Source organism: Mchenga conophoros, linkage group LG4, assembly GCF_057382185.1.
Source record: "Mchenga conophoros isolate Kocher_MC1m ecotype Shallow Benthic linkage group LG4, M_conophoros_male_GT1.1, whole genome shotgun sequence".
Lineage (NCBI taxonomy): Eukaryota > Metazoa > Chordata > Actinopteri > Cichliformes > Cichlidae > Mchenga > Mchenga conophoros.
Window position 1 is genome coordinate 26425104 of NC_140529.1, and position 18578 is coordinate 26443681.

At 40.8% G+C, this 18578-nt stretch overlaps 1 protein-coding gene across 2 annotated transcripts; it reads left to right on the forward strand.

The window, feature by feature from the left end:
* The first annotated feature begins 677 nt into the window (after positions 1 to 677).
* On the forward strand, positions 678 to 17089 carry usp36 (ubiquitin specific peptidase 36). 2 transcript variants are annotated; one of them, XM_085271293.1, is made up of 20 exons: positions 678 to 811; positions 4381 to 4646; positions 4801 to 5022; positions 5478 to 5588; positions 7924 to 8026; positions 8104 to 8171; positions 8770 to 8840; positions 8948 to 9030; positions 9582 to 9693; positions 9791 to 9931; positions 10452 to 10552; positions 10650 to 10788; positions 10898 to 11260; positions 11552 to 11776; positions 12238 to 12353; positions 12515 to 13210; positions 13484 to 13695; positions 13927 to 14112; positions 14209 to 14324; positions 14924 to 17089. In XM_085271293.1, exons 2-20 carry the CDS (start codon positions 4394 to 4396, stop codon positions 15053 to 15055), a joined length of 3450 nt encoding a protein of 1149 aa, XP_085127419.1. In that variant the 5' UTR covers positions 678 to 811; positions 4381 to 4393; the 3' UTR covers positions 15056 to 17089. The 2 variants fall into 2 exon arrangements, with proteins under 2 accessions (XP_085127419.1, XP_085127420.1); XM_085271294.1 differs by having other exon boundaries at positions 13487 to 13695.
* Positions 17090 to 18578: the final 1489 nt, after the last annotated feature.

Sequence of the window (18578 nt, forward strand, 5' to 3'; positions counted from 1 at the left end):
GACCCTTACAATTAAATTCATAAACCTCTTTCGGTGTGCTCAGTATTTTCATACCAGTACATGCAGCAAGCACACTTTGCTGCTAAATCTAAATGCCTAGGAATGTGCATTTAGTGCAGATCATCATGCATCATTTTAGCTTACTAAATCTGTAATTTAGAGACTCGTTTGAGGCAATCTACTGCCGCCTACTGGAGACAACAGCAACGTGACATTCACGAGCCAATCCATGTGCCCAGATCAAGCAAACATGAGTCCATTCAGCATTTCACAGCATGCAATCCTTTTTCACTGTAGATTTTAAATGCGTTACTATTCTAACATTAAAATGTCCTACTCTTAGGATAACACTGCTGGTCTTTGCAATGACAATCGAATGAAATGCAATCTTAGAAAGAAAAGCAAATGAAAAAGCATCATTAAAAATGTAAAATGGGGGGGGGGGGGGGTTGCCCTCCTCTGGGAATTTTCATGAGCATGAGTAGCGGTGTGATTCAGGCCCTGCCATGTTTCCGCGCGTTTTTGTTGTTATATAAAAACATAATCAGGTATCGCGCATCAATGGTAAACAGCGCTGGCTGGAAGTCACGTGTAGCCCTCTCCCGACAGATCGACGTCACGTTAAGCGCCGATTGGCTGAACCTTTCGGCTACAGCGTGACCTGTGCTCTGATTGGTCCGTGATTCCTGTCAGTCATTTTTTTTCTATCGCCCTCTCATAATGCAGCATGGGCGAAAATACTAGATTGAAGAGCTTCATCTGAGGAAGCAGAGGCTTCTAGTTTAAATTATTTTGTCCCGTTGAGTGAAAGGTAAGTGAACGGAAAGGCGTATTCGTGTAATATCTGTTCGCTGCTTGTTTACGTGGTGCTGTCGTTGGGCTAAGAGGCGAGATGTGGCGGTTAGGGAGGTTTGTTAGCTACCTGGGTGCTGGGATGCTAACCACATTGCAGCACTGAGGGAGGCTGGCTTTCGCCACGTTAAGCTAGCTTGGCTGCTAACCGCGTTGCTCCACTGTTAAACGATTGAATAGCAGAACACGAATCAGTCGACAGCAGGGACAGATAAACGATTAAATATCGAGCAGTTGCGATATTTAGCGACGCTTCCTGTATAAATTTTAAACGGTTCAGGGCGAGATTAGCTGCGGCTGTAGATAAGCAAACTAGCATTCAAGCTTTGGTGATTGGCCCATAGTGGTGGGACCAGTAGGTGAGCAGCTACACCGGCTACTTCATGGAGCTCTTAACGACCTTTAGAAAAAACAAGACCTCAAACTAGCTTAAATTATGCGTCCAGGTAGATTTATAAGCAGGTCAAAACAATAAGCTGTGGGATTTAAGAAGTGAAATCTCTACACTTTGAGTGTGCTTGTGGGAGTGTGTTGAAGCGAGTGAGTAGCTTTTTGTAGATCTATATATTAAACCTGGAGTAGTCCAGTTTTGGGGTTTTTTTTTTTTTGGTGTCATTAGACAAACCTTTGCAGCAAGTTCTTTAAGAGTGATCTGAACCCTCAGTTTTAAAAACATATAGGATGGCCCAATGCTCCTCTAGTGGTGGTGGGTGACTTAGATATGGGAGAAGGTGAGGGCTGAATGCATGTTTTCATATTCTGGTGTTTTGTTTTAATAGTTTATGGATTTTTTTTTCCTCTGTCGTTTGAGTAGTAGTTGAGAATGAATTATTTCAGGGATAAATTATGCTGAGTAAGTAATGTTAATTATCCAAAGCTTCTGTGGCTCAACAAGACAATAAATAAATAAAACATGTAAAGCTACCCGCTGTGGTGACCCCTTGTAAATAAATGCCCTTTTTTAATGATATATTGCCTCATACATATATATATATATATTCAAAAAGAATCATTTTTTAAAAATGTTCTCATAGTTTGTTTTGTGTCATAATTCAACATTTTTGGTAGCCCTTGAAGTCACCTGCATCCAGCAGTAGTTTAGGCAGGATATGTGCACGATCTATGTATGCATAGTTTACGAAATGCAAATAAAGAGTCAGTATTGGGTAATGCAAGTATTCACTGGAGGGTACTTGAAAGTAATCCCACTGTCTCTACATTTTTTTTTATTTTTTTTATTCTTTGTTTAAATATTAGTAGCTAACATAATTTGCTATTGACTGTCCATAAAAGCACTTAATAAACTAATTCAGCTGCAATCTATCCTACAAAAGTAAAAGCTAGTTTTGGTTGCTCACTTATTCGGAAAGGATCGCGCCGCATGTTTACACAGGATGCCCTTCGTGATGCAATCCCAGAAGGAACTCTCAGGATCAAACTGAGGTTCTCCGAACTTTCACTGTGCAATATGGAGTCAATCTATCCTTTACGAGTCAGTTTTCTAAACATCTAAATTTAAGTTCAATATCAGTTGTGTTCCTACAAATTGAATGAAATATTTTCATATCAGTGTGAGGATTACCTTTTAAAATCGGAAACAACCAGGTTATAAGTTTTTAAACCCCTGTAAATAGGCTTTAAGTCGTATTGTTTAGTTTGACATTGCACTACATATTGATTACATAGGCAAAATGGCTTAACAAGACCTTACGCTTAATGACTGTCTGCCTGTGTACATCCCTTCCTTCATTGAATGGAATAGCCCTTTATTGTCATGGTACATGTACAACGAAAAAGGCAAAGGGCATTGATGGAAAGTGGAACAGAAAACAAAGCCATGCTAACATAAATTACCACATAAAGTGAAAACTTATTAAAGTTGGCTTTAAGATATCTGAAGTACTCTTAACATTAAAAAGCTTTACCAGTGTAATTTTATGCTTGATGTAAGCTTGAGTTGACAAGACGAGGAATTGTATTTGTTTTATTTTTGGATTTAATCGATTTTCTTTTTTTTCTTTTTTTTCTCAAATTAAGCATCGGTGTAAGTAATTATTCCCAGATTATCACTGTTTGTGAAAACCTTCACTCACCTTAAAATGACCCGTGTCTTAAATAGCATCATTTGTTAGTTATGCAACCAGCATATCCCAAACAGCAGTCAGAAAGTTTCTGTGTTATCAGTAATGTGACACAATCGGATTAAACATCCGTGTTTTGGTCAGCGCATCAGCAGAGCTGCCTGTTTGGACGGTTGCATCACTGCAGTTAGCTCCCTCTCCCTGTGGGCTCTGTGCTTCTTAGTTGTATCAGTATCAGCAGCACGTGAAGGTCAGCATGCCCTTGTGCATACAATGCATGTTCGGCCCTCCTTCCCTCTTCATGACGTCACTGCCTACTCTGATGAGTAAGTCGTAGTGCTGTATTGTCTCTATGATGTAGCCTTCGCTTCTGTTTGTTTGTTTTTTTTTCCTTAGATGTTTTGTTGTCTTTATCTGGGGGGGGACGGTATCATTTGTATGGGTAAACTGAGAGAAGATTGAATGTTTTACACACTCACCATCAAAATATGGCGTTGCTATGCTGTGTAATAATAGCTTACTCGTAAGTTTAAAAAGTAAGTCACAGGTTCAGCGATTGATAGTTGAATGTGTTACTCGAGGGATTGCAGGTCACCTACTCTCCGACCCTCTAATGCTCCCGTAGTTTGGAGTTGCTCTCTGTTAACTGCAATGATCAGCTGTGTAAACAATGTGTCACTCTTTCCTTTGGACTTTGATCTCCTCATTTCTTCCCGCTGCAGTCAGCCGGCCAGTCAACTTGATCGACTAACACCCTTCATCAGCTGTTTAGTTTAGCAGCCTGAATCAGAGCTCCACTAAAATGGTCTTTGTGTACATTAAGCTGCTTTTTATGTGTAGAAACAGTACATGGAAAACACTTTTAGGTTTACTGTTATTACTTGTTACTGTAGATCTCTAACTGTTGTGACAAAATTTAAGGAGCTACAGCTTTGCTGATTATGCACTCACTGGAGTCGAGAGGATGACAAAAAATTTGATTAGGTCAAAATGTGACTTGTATAAATGTAATTTGGCAGTTAACTACAGCTGCTCACACCTTATGTGTAAGCATAAATGCTCTCCCTCTCCTATCCCATACACTCCCCCACCCTATGTTACATCTGATGCCTTGCATAACTGCAGGGACAGCTGCCAAGACCCAGCTGGAAGCACTCAGTCCTTATCTCTCTTGTAAGGTGATGTCAGAAAATGTGCCTAGAGAGGTGCCCACTGGAGGGCAAACAAACGGGCTTAATTTATTAGCTATGAGAGCAATTTAACTTGTATTTGCAGGTTTAATTTTGCTCATGTTTAACTCTGAAACAAAGTAATTTTGTGTGAGCATTTTTTGCAGATATAAAAAAAAAAGGATGGCATGTCATTGATATCATTGAAATGGTACATTTTTATTTTTTTGTGCAGTCTTGAGAAGTGATGCTGACACTCAATCTGTTTGTCCCCACAGTGATGTTCCAACAATGCCGATAGTGGATAAACTCAAGGAGGCTTTAAAACCTGGCCGAAAGGACACAGGCGATGAGGGTGACCTCAACAAGCTATTGGCCTCTTCTGCCAAGAAGGTCCTTTTGCAGAAAATAGAGTTTGAGCCTGCCACCAAGGGGTTCTCCTATCAGCTCGACAGCCTAAAGAACAAGTATGTGATCCTCAATCCTAGGACTGAGGGTGCTACAGCACAGAAAGCTGCAGAGCCTGCTCAAATTAAGAGGCAAGGTAAGCTCTCAAAATGAACTGAAAATTGAGCAGAATTTGATGGCCTGACATTTTCCATGTTTGACCTTTTGTTCTTTGATGCTTACCCTGAAAGCTCAGTTCTGGCGTTCTGTCCTCGGCTAATGTCACAAAATTGCCTGTACCCCTTCTTTAGTCTTAGAGAATGTGGTCGGGGGCCAGAGCGATGGGATCCCTGCTCCGCAGAAGATGCTCTTTCCGGGGAACAAGATCACCCTTAAGTGGGAGCGTGTGTACAGGGTGGGAGCCGGCCTCCATAACCTTGGAAACACCTGCTTCCTCAATTCCACAGTGCAGTGTCTCACCTACACGCCGCCACTTGCCAACTACTTACTCTCAAAGGAGCACAGCCGTGTCTGTGAGTAGATTTACTATCCTATTTACTTATTTTTTTTTTTATTTTAAACACTAACAGTTTCTCACACAGTTTGGGGAATTACTTTTACCTGGCCTATATCCCTGTGTGTGCCTGAAGAAGGAAAAACAAGAAGTGTAGCTTCATTTGGTTCAGCTAGTTTATTTTGAGCTCCCAATCATCCAGGGATTTCCTTACCTGGATGATTGTGCATGCATCAAGACATTTATTATTTGGAGCGTTTTTTTTTTTTTTTGTTTTTTTTTTTAACTCGTTTTGATCATCTCATTCAAACAGACTCTATATAAAAGATTAACATATTGTAATATCAGCAGCTGGTTTGTGGAATGCCTTTTAACCCCTTAAATTTGAGTTAAAGGTATTGTTTTTGTATTTAATGCTAACACCTGCTTATACTTTTATGTTATGTGTAACTCCTCTTCCTCTTTGTTGTTCAGGTCACCAGTCAGGCTTCTGTATGATCTGTGTAATGCAGAACCATATCATCCAAGCCTTCGCCAACACAGGCAACGCCATTAAGCCCGTCTCCTTCATCAGAGACTTAAAAAGTAAGATCGCCCTCCTTTAACAGTGCCTGAGCAGTTTATGCCTTCTAGGTTTATCTCAGACGTCACATTTATTGGTTGGCTACTCTCAAGGGTAATGTGTTGCAACAGTGTCCCGTATGACAACAATGGGCAGTAACTGCAGTATAGAAGTGGAGCAGTGAGACTGCAGTTAGTGAATGAATCCCACGTAGACAGTAGCGATGAGGTGTGAGTAGTGCCCTGACACGGCGAGTTACTGTGCTGTAGTTTCATTGCACCCTAGTCCCCTCCCTACCTGGCTGCTTCCTCCTTATGTGATGCTGCAATCATGTCTCCACCTCCTGTGCCTCATTTTCTCTGCCTCCCTCCTTTCCCAATGCCCTTTCTGTCTCCTTGTGACTGCGGGCTTTAGCACAAAAATGTACAGGCCACCTGCTTTCTCCCCCCCATCAGAGCTCAGGATGCGCTGTATGTGTGTTCAGGTTTTTTATACATTGATTTAGCTAGTGGCCTCCTCTGTAGCTTAAAATGTGCCGCTAATGCTGGAACAGTTTAAATGCACACATTGAAATATCAACCTCGGTATTTCTAGTCCAACTCTAAAGCCCATTAATACAGTGCCATATCACTGCACAAAAACAAAAGAGCTTACTGCTGCCGATTCCTGAACTGCCACCAGATCTCACAGCTGAGGTTTCACAAACAAAATAAAAACACGACACACCAGTATTAATGCCCACAGCTTTAATGTCTTCAAGATGTTGCCTCTCTCCTCTCCTGGAAGTGCCTGGAATAGATCATTAGTGCTTGATGTATTATATTCCTTTTTCCCCACTCTCGGGTGACTCATTGTTGTGAATGTGCAGGGGTGCTATGCTGGGAATATGTTGATGACCACATTCTAATAGCTCATCCAGTTTTCCATTAGGAAATAACAGTAGGGTACATTATCTCTACTATGAGACTCTTACTGCAGATTAGACGCCGCTCTGTAACCATAACATGTTTATTGGGTCATTATGCCATGGTCTGGGTGAAAGCTCTAGTTTGATTGGCTGCAGGGTGTACTGTATTTCCTGATAAAGGACCTTTATGTAGTTACAGTGAAACAGCCAGCCCACTGTTTGAAATGAATGTGCTGACCTAACCTGTTTCTATAATAGTTACAAAAAAGTGTGACTGTTAACCTGGGGAAAATGACAACTTGGATGGCTGGAGTGTAGCTAAAGAGACTGGACACAAAGGACAGGAGGTGCTAGTTTCTAAAGGAAGAAACAAAGGACTGCTAGAGTTTTGTACTGTCCAGTTTGCCAGTGTAGGAAGAGTATAGTGCCAGCCTATAAAAGGAGTGGTATTTATCATATTACCTCGACATGCGTGTATTTCCTTTGAGTGCCGAGAGAGAGCCGATGAATCGGCTCACTGATTGTTGTACATCACTACTATCTGTATTAGCCATTCACTTTATAAGTGTGCACATGTGCCGTGTCATATTTTAATAGTTAAATGACTATAATCAGTTATTCTTGTTATGAAGACTATAGAGAGAACCTAATTTTACGTTGTGGGCCAGTTCAGTTAAATCTCAGTGGGTCAGACAAATCGGTTAATCACCTAATGACCATTTAAAAAAACCTGATGTGTTCTCCTTAAGTCTTCATGTTTCTGCATTGTAAAGAAATGCTGCTGTAGTAAATGAAAGTAAAAAGCATTGCTGTTAGACTTTGTCTATAAGAAATAAAGTTGTAAACATTAAAAGCACTTGTAACTCCTTCCTGATCTTTGACGTGTAATTAAAACAGCAACAAAAATAAAAAAATAATAGAAAAAAATCTTTGAATTAACAGCAAAATTCAGTTTTTACATTTTGTTTGTGTATAAATAAAAACATTTCTGTAGAAAATTATGGAAAACAATAACTTTTCTGTTATTTAATAATGAAAATATTACTTCAATTTGTGACCTTTAATGGTTTACTTTGGTGTCTATCAGGCCATAAGTGATAAGCTGTCATGCTATAAATAAGAAATGAATTTTTTGTTAGGTTTTTTTATTTTTAATGAACCTCTACAGTTTCTTGCTTTGCTTTCACTTATTGTCAGAAATCACGATATGTAACAAATGTCTGTGACCTCAGTCAGATAATCTGGGTAGTCAGTGGTTGATCTATTTCTTTAATGAGCCTGTGGGTCATTGCAGTTCATCAACATTTTATCAAATACAAGGAACATTATTGACAAGTTGGAAAGTGAGAGACGCCTTTCTCTGAGCCTCCCTGTCTCAGTAAGTGCGAGGCTAGAGGAAAAATGTAACTCTGGTAAAGCATGAAATCTGACAGGCTCTTTGTCGTCCACAGAAATTGCAAGACATTTTCGCTTTGGTAGTCAAGAGGACGCCCATGAATTTTTGCGGTACACCATCGATGCCATGCAGAAAGCCTGTCTCAATGGCTATCCGAAGTAAGCATTTATGCTTCTTATGATATTTGTTTAGTCATTAGTCATTACATGAATAACTTTTGTCTTTGTGTTTTTAGGCTTGACAGGCAGACCCAGGCCACGACACTGGTTCACCAGATCTTTGGAGGTTACCTCAGGTCAAGAGGTATTGACTGATGAATAAACACGCAGCTCAGATTAAGTCTTAATGGTTTGATGCAGGTTAATACTCAATATACTAAATTAGGCTAATATAATCTTTTTAGTCATGCATGGAAAACAGAGAGGTGTCATATGTGTGTATCTTACCTTGGCTTAAGATGCAGGTATCCTGTGTAATTATTTTATTTATTTTTTTAGAAAAAGACACTACATTGTCAAAATTTATTTAACTATTCAATCTCTGTGTTTTACTTAAGAACCCACTGCTCAAATATTCTAATTTAAATTGAATTTAAATCTTATTAAAAGAGACATTCATTATGATTAACTTTCATATTGAAAGTGAGAGGTTAAGGAACAGTTTGTGTAATTTCTTTTATGTGGGTTCAAGAGTTTCGCTTGTTCTATAATGGAAAAATAGAAACGAGTTAAAATGTAAAAGGAATTTCCCCTTAAAGTTTGCTCTAATAGTCAGATGAGGTTGTTTGAGGTGCCTGACAGTTTCATGTTTACAGGAAATTGAACTGAGGTTGCTGCAGCTTCAACAGATTTTACTTACAAGTACTGTCAGAAGAGTGAGACTTGTTTTTTTTGCCTTTCAGTAAAATGCTCTATTTGTAAAAGTGTCTCAGATACGTACGATCCTTACCTGGATATCGCCGTTGAGATTCGGGTATGTTGCACGATATCTCCTTATTGTATAACGTTTATTTTCATGGAAATGTTCATGTTTCTGTCTTTGGAAAGTTTGGTAACGTAATTTCTGTTGTGTTGTTTTAGCAAGCAGCAAACATAGTGCGAGCCTTGGAACTGTTTGTTAAACCAGATGTTTTAAGTGGAGAGAATGCCTACATGTGTGCCAAGTAAGTTCCCCTCTCATGTAGTCAGAAATGATTCAAAATACTTTCACCAGACACTTCATTAGGTACACCTTGTTAGTACTGGGTTGGACCCCATTTTGGCTTCAGAGCTGCTTTGATTCTTTGTGGCACGTATTCAGCAAGGTGCCTCTTGGGCCATATTGACATGATGGCATCACACAGCTGCAGATTTGTTGGTAGCACATCCGTGATGCAGATCAGTATAACTGCAGTAGCTCAGTAGTTTCCGAAATAGACTGGTTGTTGATGGCAGACGGGCCAAACCACGTTCAAAGTAATTGAAATCACCTTTCTTCTCCATTCTGATGCACAGTTTCAACTTCAGCAGGTCGTTGTGACCATGTGTACGTACCTAAATGCATTTAGTCGTTACCATGTGAATGGCTGACTAGATGTTTACATTAAGCAGTTGAACAAGTGTATCTAACAAAGTCAGTGGTGAGTGTAAATCTTAAAATTTTTGGGGAAAAGGTCTTAAAATTAAAAAAAGATTAAAGAGTGTCGTCATAATTTTTATTTTTCGTCCTCTTCAGGTGCAAAAAGAAAGTGCCGGCCACCAAGCGCTTCACAGTGCATCGAACATCCAACGTACTCACCCTTTCACTGAAGAGGTTTGCAAACTTCAGCGGTGGAAAAATAACAAAGGTTAAAGAATTTTCACGACACGGACTGATTTTTAGCAAAACTGCCTCATTCCTCTATATATCTCACACCTTTCTGTCATTTTCTTCTTCTTTTTCAGGATGTTGGTTACCCAGAATTTCTAAACATCCGCCCTTACATGTCTCAGAGCTCAGGCGATCCTGTCATGTACGGCCTCTATGCTGTTCTGGTGCATTCAGGCTACAGTTGTCATGCTGGACACTACTACTGCTATGTGAAGGTAAGACGGTATAGATAAACAATCTTTTTAGTGTGCGTGTGACAGGAACGTGAAGGAAAATTGGCTTTAAAAATCCTTCCACTCCGTCTTGTGGATTCCGATCGGGAAAGGTGACAAATTAGGTGTCAGCGATCTGAATTTAAAGTTCCTTTTCTACACTGTTTGTGAAAGCTTGTTGTGAAACTTTCCCATTAATACGTCAGTTTTGTGGAGTCAGAAGTGACTATATGTGGACAAGAGAGTGGATTGTTAATAGCTTACCATAGCAGACCTGGATAACAAGCTGTATCCATCGAATATACCAGTACAACACATTTACACAGATAGCTGCCAGTTTTTGCCAAATATCGATCTTCACCAAAAGTCAGGGTCACATTGGTTTCTCTCAGTTCCTTTTTAAAAGCTAAAAGTTAACAAATCCCTTTCACAGCTAAACTAGTGATTAAGATTTGAGAGCTTTAGTTATCTTTACAGGGAAAATGGCTTTATTTTATGTTTCTTCCCTCTTTTATCCTCACAGGCAAGCAATGGACAATGGTACCAAATGAATGATTCAATGGTGCACTCAAGTAACATCAAAGTGGTCTTGAACCAGCAGGCTTATGTGCTTTTCTACTTGAGGTGAGACGGTAGCGAGTGATGCAAGAGATCAAAAAAGATGTCTGTACCTCCTGGATGTGCAGTCCAACAAACTAGAGTCTGTGTTTGTGTGTTAAAGGATACCTGAAACCAAGAAAAATGCAGATGGGCAGACCACCAAGCAGGGGATGTTGTATTCCGGGAAGAATACGGCACCATCGGAACAGATAAAGAGGTCCAACTTGAACGGGCCTCTCTCTTCCCCACAGGTGAAAAAGGTATAAGAAATATTTGGCTTTTTGTAAAATAGTAAATGTATGTGTTAAACTTTCTAGCTTTTAACATTCTGGATAAAAAATGTAAGAAAAGTCCTCGTTTTCTTGATAGAAACTTGAGCCAGCCCAGCTGCGCAAGATCCAGTCGATGGACGGTGGTTTGGGTTTGCCCATTTCCAGGAACGGTGTGAGCACTCAGCCACAGCCCCGACTGTCCAACTGGACATCCTCTTCCAACGGTCTGCCAAAGCTGCCGGGTGGACCCGCAGTTATAGAGGAACCTTTCAAGAAGGTGAAGAAGCCCTCTTCGCAGAGCCAGCTGCCATCCCGCAGCAGCACTCCGACCCCTTCCAACAACGGGGTCAGCAGAACGGAGGGAGATAAAAAACAAGGTGGAGAAGGCAGAGGCATGGCAGCGTCTACCTCATTTAAGTCTTTGTCTGACTCCTCCTCTGCTGACACCACTGAGTCAAAGGTACGGTATAAAGTCAACAAGCATGAATACAAATGTTACATTAAGGGTGAAATCTTGACAGGGATTTTTAATTTTGATCATCAGGTAATAAAAAATACTCAAAATATTTGAGTGCTGTGAAAAGCAGTGGCATTTCTTTAGGGAAACATGCTTTCCTACAGAGATTCAGTCTACAGTAGCATGAAAACAAGGATTCTCTCACATTTCAGAAGCCATGTTTGATGTAAAAGATCAGATCTGCAGCTTCACAAAAGCATAACCGCCACCTGTGGTTTTCTCTCTCTGGACCAGGACTCCGTTGGTCCCAAAAGTGCACCAGTAGGAGAGACTCCCTCCACTCCTCGGAAAGGCTCCAGCGGCCTGGCGTCTCCAGCAAGGAGCGTGGAGCGCTCTCAGAGCACAGAGGAGCAGAAGACGGCAAAAATTAAACCCCCGGCTCTCGGCAACATCACATCTGAAGCCACCAGCACCATGTCACCTCCACCTGCCAAGAAGCTTGCCCTGTCGGCCAAGAAGGTGAACGTCATCCCCATCCACAGCAGTTGCCTCACTTCCTGTCTTACTACAAACTCATAATAATTCTGCTTCCTGTCGTGTAACGCCACACCTGCTGTCACAAATTGCACCGTTGATTTCAATTAGTCTTTTTTATTCAGGCAAGTTAAAGAGAGGTGTTGTGTTACGTTTTATGCCTTTTATGTAATGTCTTATTTCTCCAGTGTACCGTCTAATCAACCACATGTTAGCACTTGTTTAAAGTTTGTCTTCTTTTCCTTTAGTTTGTTCTTTTTTCCTAATCATTTCTAATTCTTCTCTGCCATACCCTTTCTACTTTGTTTTCCTCTCTCCACCCCCCCCCCCAATCATCCTTTTAATCACCCTGTTTTTTTCCTTTATTTACTCTCTTCCTTATTTTTGTCACACTCATGGCTATTTTCTTTAGACCACCAAGTTTTTATTTATGTCGATAACTGCAGGCTCGCAGCCGGAGTCCGAACAGCATTGATGTTCTGCCCCGTTTGCCGTCCAGTGACCCCATGCATCAAAATCAACTTAACTCCCTCACCCTTGCCTCACCCACTCCCACTCACAGGTATGTATATGGAAACCTGTTTCGTATTGCGAATACTCACACTAGGCATGGTTGAGTTGTACAGTCCTCTGCCACTTAGGGGGTCAGTATACTCTTAATGTGAGTGTATCCATTCAAATTTTGACACCCAAAAACAAAGACGATCCTTATTTCTTTTCCAGAGCTGATCCATTCCATTCATGTAAAGTCCAGTCATCACCTTTAGCCCATTTAACTGGATCCTTCAAACTGCAGAGTCCTCAGAAACAGTCCCTTTTCTCCACACTGCAAAAGCCAAGCGTGAGCCTTCCTCCTAAAACAAACGGTCTTCACTGTCCAGGCCCAAAGAGTCCCAAGTCTTCCAACAAGCTCAACTCAGTGGTTCAAGAACCAGACCTTGACGACCCTCCCGCTCAAAATGTCAAACACAAAAAGAAGAAGAGGAAGCGGCGGCATTCTGAGGTGGAGAGCGTCCCAGAGCCAGTCACATCCCCAGCTCCACAGACACAGTGCACTGCAGCAGAGTCCGATGGCGAGAAGAGGTGCAAGAGGAAAAAGAAGAAGCGAAAGCGGCTGGACGAAGACGGAGAGAAGGCGAAGGAGCGGGCGTGTGTCTCGTCTCATTTGGACACATCAAGCCAGGAGGAGGACTGGTGTCAGAGTGGCATGTGGAGCCTGACCCCTCAGTCCAGTGCAGAAGAGTCTAAGAAAAAGCCTCAGTTATCCGCTACAACTCCATCGCAGTGTGAGTCAAACCGGAAAAAGCAGGAAACGGATTATGTGTTGAAGAAGAAGAAAAAGAAGAAAAAGAAAGACAATGTGGGTCAGTCAGGAGACGCTCTGCAGGATACAGTGTCTGCACGCTCTACAACAGAAAGGTTGGTTCGAGTCTGGTTATGTTTGTTCTTCACCTGAAGTTGAGTTCGTGTGTAAAGCTCTCAGAAAGTCTACATTACTGGCTTGACTCTAGGAATCAAGAACTTTTCTAAATGTGTTATCATTATTCATAACTCTCATAAAGGACTTGAAATAAGATTCTTTTTCATTAAATATTTGATCTTCTCACCCTTAAGGGTTAAGAGTGAGGGTTAAGTAGTTGCTTCTGCTATATGCCTTTCATTACCTCGATCTCTCATCTGCTTTTTCCCCAGAAGCAGTTCTGAGATGAAGCCCACAGGGAGCCAGAAAGATACAGGAGATTTATTAAAAGTAAAAAAGAAATTAAAAGTGAAGAAGAGGCTAAAAGAAGAGATGCAGCAGTGGGAGGAGAGCAAGCATTGTCCTGATGCTGAGACTGAAGCATCGGAGCCCCCGTACAAAAAGAAAACGATGGAGAAGGACAGAATAAACAAAGAAAGCACAGGTGTGTGAGCGAGAACTTAACATTACATCGATTACCTGTGGAGTGTCAATGTAAAATTTTGATTGGAGCCATTTGACAAAATCACTTTGCACCTCTGCAGCCTTTCAGCCTTTCTGTGGAGTGACCAGTCATTCTACTTTTGTGCAGAGTGTGACTCATTGCATTTTGAGAATGTCAGATTTAATCACAGTTCTGTGATTTTGTTTTGTTTTGTTTTTTCTCAATTCCCAGCCACAGTGGTAGTGTGGGACAGCCAAGTGAAGGACGGCTACAAGCGCAGCGTGGCACCAGCGGCTGATGGAAGTACATCGGATGGCTCGACCCGCGCCGCACCCGTAGCTTGGGATGGGAAAAAGACGAGTAGTGTGGTAGAAGAGCTGCTCAGGAACGCGTCGGATAAAGCCTACGGAGCCAATGGTGAGATGCAGAGTCATATTTGTGTTTTTAAATGCAATTTTAAAGAAAATGTGTTTTTAAAGACCCTAAAGGGTGTCAGTGTCTTGTCTTCACTAGTCCTCAGTTGGGATGGTGAGGTCTCTGCTGTCAGCAGAGATGCCATTGAAGATGCCCGCGATGCCAGGTGTGACACTGTGATCGACGAGTGGGATGAAGACTTCGACAGGGGAAAGGTGAGGGGTGAAATGCAACATGAAAAAAGTCATTGTCTGTCTGTTCAGTTCACAAGAATCTGTACTGCTGCATTAGAATTAGTTAGATTTCAGTGAAACTTGCACACAGTGATCACCTAATGGGTCTTTACTCAAAACGTGCATGAGGTCAAAGTTACATTTGTCATTTCACAGGCAAATTTAGTGCCACTAACCAGACTTTTTATTGTACTATTCTTAGTTAGCGTATTGTCTGTCTTGTCTTAATGTTGGTTTAAAATGGAGCACTGTAACAAAAAATAATTTCCCCCAGGGATCAATAAAGTATTCTGATTCTGATTCTGATTCAGACACGTTGTTGCTCTTGGGACCTAAACAGTTACTTGTGACACTTTGCATGTATATTGTGCAATCAAGTACGATCCCTGGAAAGATTGTCTAAAAATGTGTTGTTGTAATCTCTGTTATTAAACAACACAGCGCCCCTATTTCTCTCTATGATGGCCAGTTTTTACCCTGCTTTCCTGTTTAGTATTTTGATTATTAACAACTGAAATACTTCTCCGAGACGATATGCAATTATTTAATTTTAATTTGTCCCCTTTTCCTCTTATTAACAGGTGAAGAAAGTAAAGCAGTATAAAAGAGAGAAGTGGAGAGGGGCCAGCAGCATGTTCCAGAAGATTCAGGACAGGCGGAACAAGTGGTCTGTAACACCCGGAGGGAAGAGAGTTTTTGGAGTCCGACGCTGAGAGTCCAGATTGCTGCTGAAGTCTTGCTGACTTGAAATTGAGACAGAAAATACTTTTCTTACCAAACTCATTTACCCAATCTCTCTCTCTCCCTCTCTCTCTCTCTCTTTTTTCTTTTGTCTTTTGTTTGTTTAATCCCCCATATTCAAGAATAAGATATGTGCCAAAAGCAGTACACATTACTGCATCAGCAGTCTGCCAACACAACTTTTAAACTAATCAATGTGAAATATTGTTTTCAGCAGACAGCTGAATTTCACTATCTCCCCTTTAGATGCCGCCATGAGCAGCTTAAAGTTTTCTATGCATTCAGTATTTAATTGAAAATCCTTACATCACGAACATCACGTCAATATCGCGCTAGATTTGTGTCCTTTGAGCCCCGATTATTTCCCTGAAAATGTGCTACCATGAAATACAAAAAGCTTTACCGTAATTGTGAAAGGTAGGCTGTGACTCATTGGCCTCGCTGAAAACTGCGCTGAAAACGCAATCTGAGCAAAAAAAGTGACTTTTTTTAACAAAAAATGAAATTATTCTATGTCAAATAACAAAGCTGGACTCATTCATTATTCTTGTTTTAGATTTCTTAAATATTTTTATGTTATTATTATTTTTTTCTCATAAGTTGGGATTTTATTTTGTACTCTAGTGTCTGTACCACACTGCTTCTTTTTAAGGACCGAGTTTTGCCTGCATATTGTTGGTAAAATTGAGGTTTAAAATAGCCACTGTTTCCTCATTACGCATGCCTAAACTGGTTCAAAACCCATTTTAAATGAAGGGTCGTTTGTAGTTGCGCAGTTCTTGTTACACACGTGATTTTTCCCTTCCTTACCAAGTTCAGCTTTAATGTTAATACATTAATAATACAAAGGAATGCTCGGTGTCATCGATATGGAGGAAACGCATCGGATGCTGTTAGTTTTATTTTTTATTCATGAGTTATTGTTTTCTTACAGCTCGGTGCAATTGTTGTGTGCGTCGTAGAGGCCGGCGTTTCTGGAGGAACTCTCGTTGGCGCAGTTAATTTTCTACTGTGCAGCTATCCAACTATGTAGCTCATCTCATCAGTTCTTCATTTAGAGAAGCTCAGTTTGGAAACATGTTTTTGTTTTCTGTAAAGAAGGAAAAAAACTCCTTCACCACTATACTGCAATTAAAGGGTTACATTTTATACTTCTGGCACTGTGTTATGATGCGATAACTACATGATGAGATCTTCTTGTCCCCTTGTATCTTATACCTCTATGCAATTTTTCTGACAGTCATGCTCGCCGTCTAGAAACTGGGCTGAGACTCAGGAACCCAGAACCTCCTGTATTCCCATCTCCACCCTTGATCAGACCCCATTTCATGTAGGAGTCATCCCTGGACCTAAGCCGCCTCGTTGCATCCTGTACATCCTATAAACAACTGTTTTATACAAAATATATCAGGTGTGGAATCCATCTAATCATCTTGCACCAGTTTGGGCACAGATGTGTAGAGAAACTAAAGTTAAATAAACAAATGCTTTGCCAGTGTAGATTGTACAGTCCATCTTGTGCTACCAGTGTTTCCCCCACCCCGACAACGCTGTAAAGATTTACCCACGCATTTCTTTTCATTCTAGAGATGTTGCCTTGAATTGGCTATAAAAAGCATAGGTTTTAATGTTATAAATATGTAATTTAAAGAAGATCTTTACTGTGCTACTAAATACTCAGAGTAGTCGGTGGGTGTTGAGAATTTATCTACAAGTGTGTTTGTTCAGTTGTGTGTAAGAGAGACATTTGTTTTTCATGCAAGTCCTTCCTTATGTCACTGTAATGTGTACAGTACAAGAGGGGCAGTGTCATTTCCAAAGGATAGCTGTGAAGTGGACTGGCAGATGAACATTTACTGGCGTGAATGGACAGTCCACATGTTTGCATTGATGGTTCCATATTTTGCACCACCTTTTCTGACCAGAGAAGAGAGCTTTCATAATGAAAGTAGCTCTTACCTCGTAATAGCTAACTGAAAAGGTGCAATAAAGTTGTGACTTTTGTGAGCTGATTGTGGGGTTTTTTTTTCTCTTTGTCTTCCTCTGCTTTTTCCAAATATACAAATGGTATGTGGGTAAACAGCACAAATAGGGTCAGCATCACTGTTTAAGAAGGGTTCTTTCTTTAAGAAAGTCTGACTTACCAAAAGAGGTGCATGTATGTTGTATTGCCTTTATCTATGGAAGCTGAACCACTTACTGCACTTTCTTGTTAATACAGCATGCTGCTGGTTGGGTTACATTTAAAATGGACCTCAAAACCATTTGTGTACCATTTCAAGGAAACATGGTGCTCAATGCAATTGCAAGAAATTGTGCATGATGTTCAAATTTTGATTTAAACAGATCTGACGAATTAGGGTGAGCTCTGACTGGGAAACCAAAAACTTGTAACCCACAGGCAAAGCTCTAAAGTATACACTGCTTTCTTGTCTTTTTTCTGTCTGAAAAGGACTCTAATCTACAGGATGAACAACCTAACAAGTCCTAAAACTACAGATGGAAACCAGATCTCATTAGCAGGACGTTTACTGTGGGTGATAGATCAAGTCTCTCATTCACTTTTGTATAATCACTTATTTTTGTAATAGGGGGAGATGCTGCTGACCAACTAAGTTGGGGAGTTTTTGGTTTGTTTTTTTTATTTGACATTTCAGACCAACCCATCTTTTACCTCCAGTCTGTGGCTATGATGTATGAGAGATACCAGTTGGATTTATGGATGCCCAATCCCTTCCAGATTTCTAGGGCTTCCTGAGCAGACTTTGCATACTCTTCCTGTGCTTGGGTGGGATTTGTCCAATTACTCTGGTTTCCTCCTGAATTACAAAAATATGTCAACTGGTGATTCTCAGTTGGCTGCAGGTGTAAATGCAAGGTAGATGAAGCATGCAAGTACAGAATAAAGTGCTGTGTGAATATGTGTGGCAAAGGTAATGTTGCTGCAGTATAGTGTTTTGAGTGGTTCAGCAGCTTCTTAATGCCAACATCATATAATCACATAGCAGTAACCCAATGCATTTAGCCATGTAGAGATGGTCAAGATCACCTGCTGAGAAACAAGGTAAGCATCAGAATGAGGCAGAAATTAAGCTTAAGTGTAAGTTCAATAAGGAGGTATCTGTAGTCACTCATCTGTCTGTTTTCCTGTGTATTCAGCTGCTTTTCTGTTGTTTACAGGACTACTGCTTTCCCATGCTGTCAATCTCATTTCTGACATCATTACTCTAGTCCAATCAATTCTCGCCTGCCTTCTTTGAGCCAAAAGCCTCGGCTTTGCATGGTTTAAATCTGTGCTCCCTGCCATTCTCCCTTTCAGATTCTCTTTCATGCAACCCACCTCCTCCCCATCTCCACTTCAGTTACCTCAGCCACAGCTCTATTCAAGCCTCAGTCTTCATCTTTACCACCATTTGTGGAGGTCCTGTCTTAAATCCTATCACTGCTGGGATTCTGTTCTGCCATGATGGGTCATTTGGTGTCTAATCGCCCAAT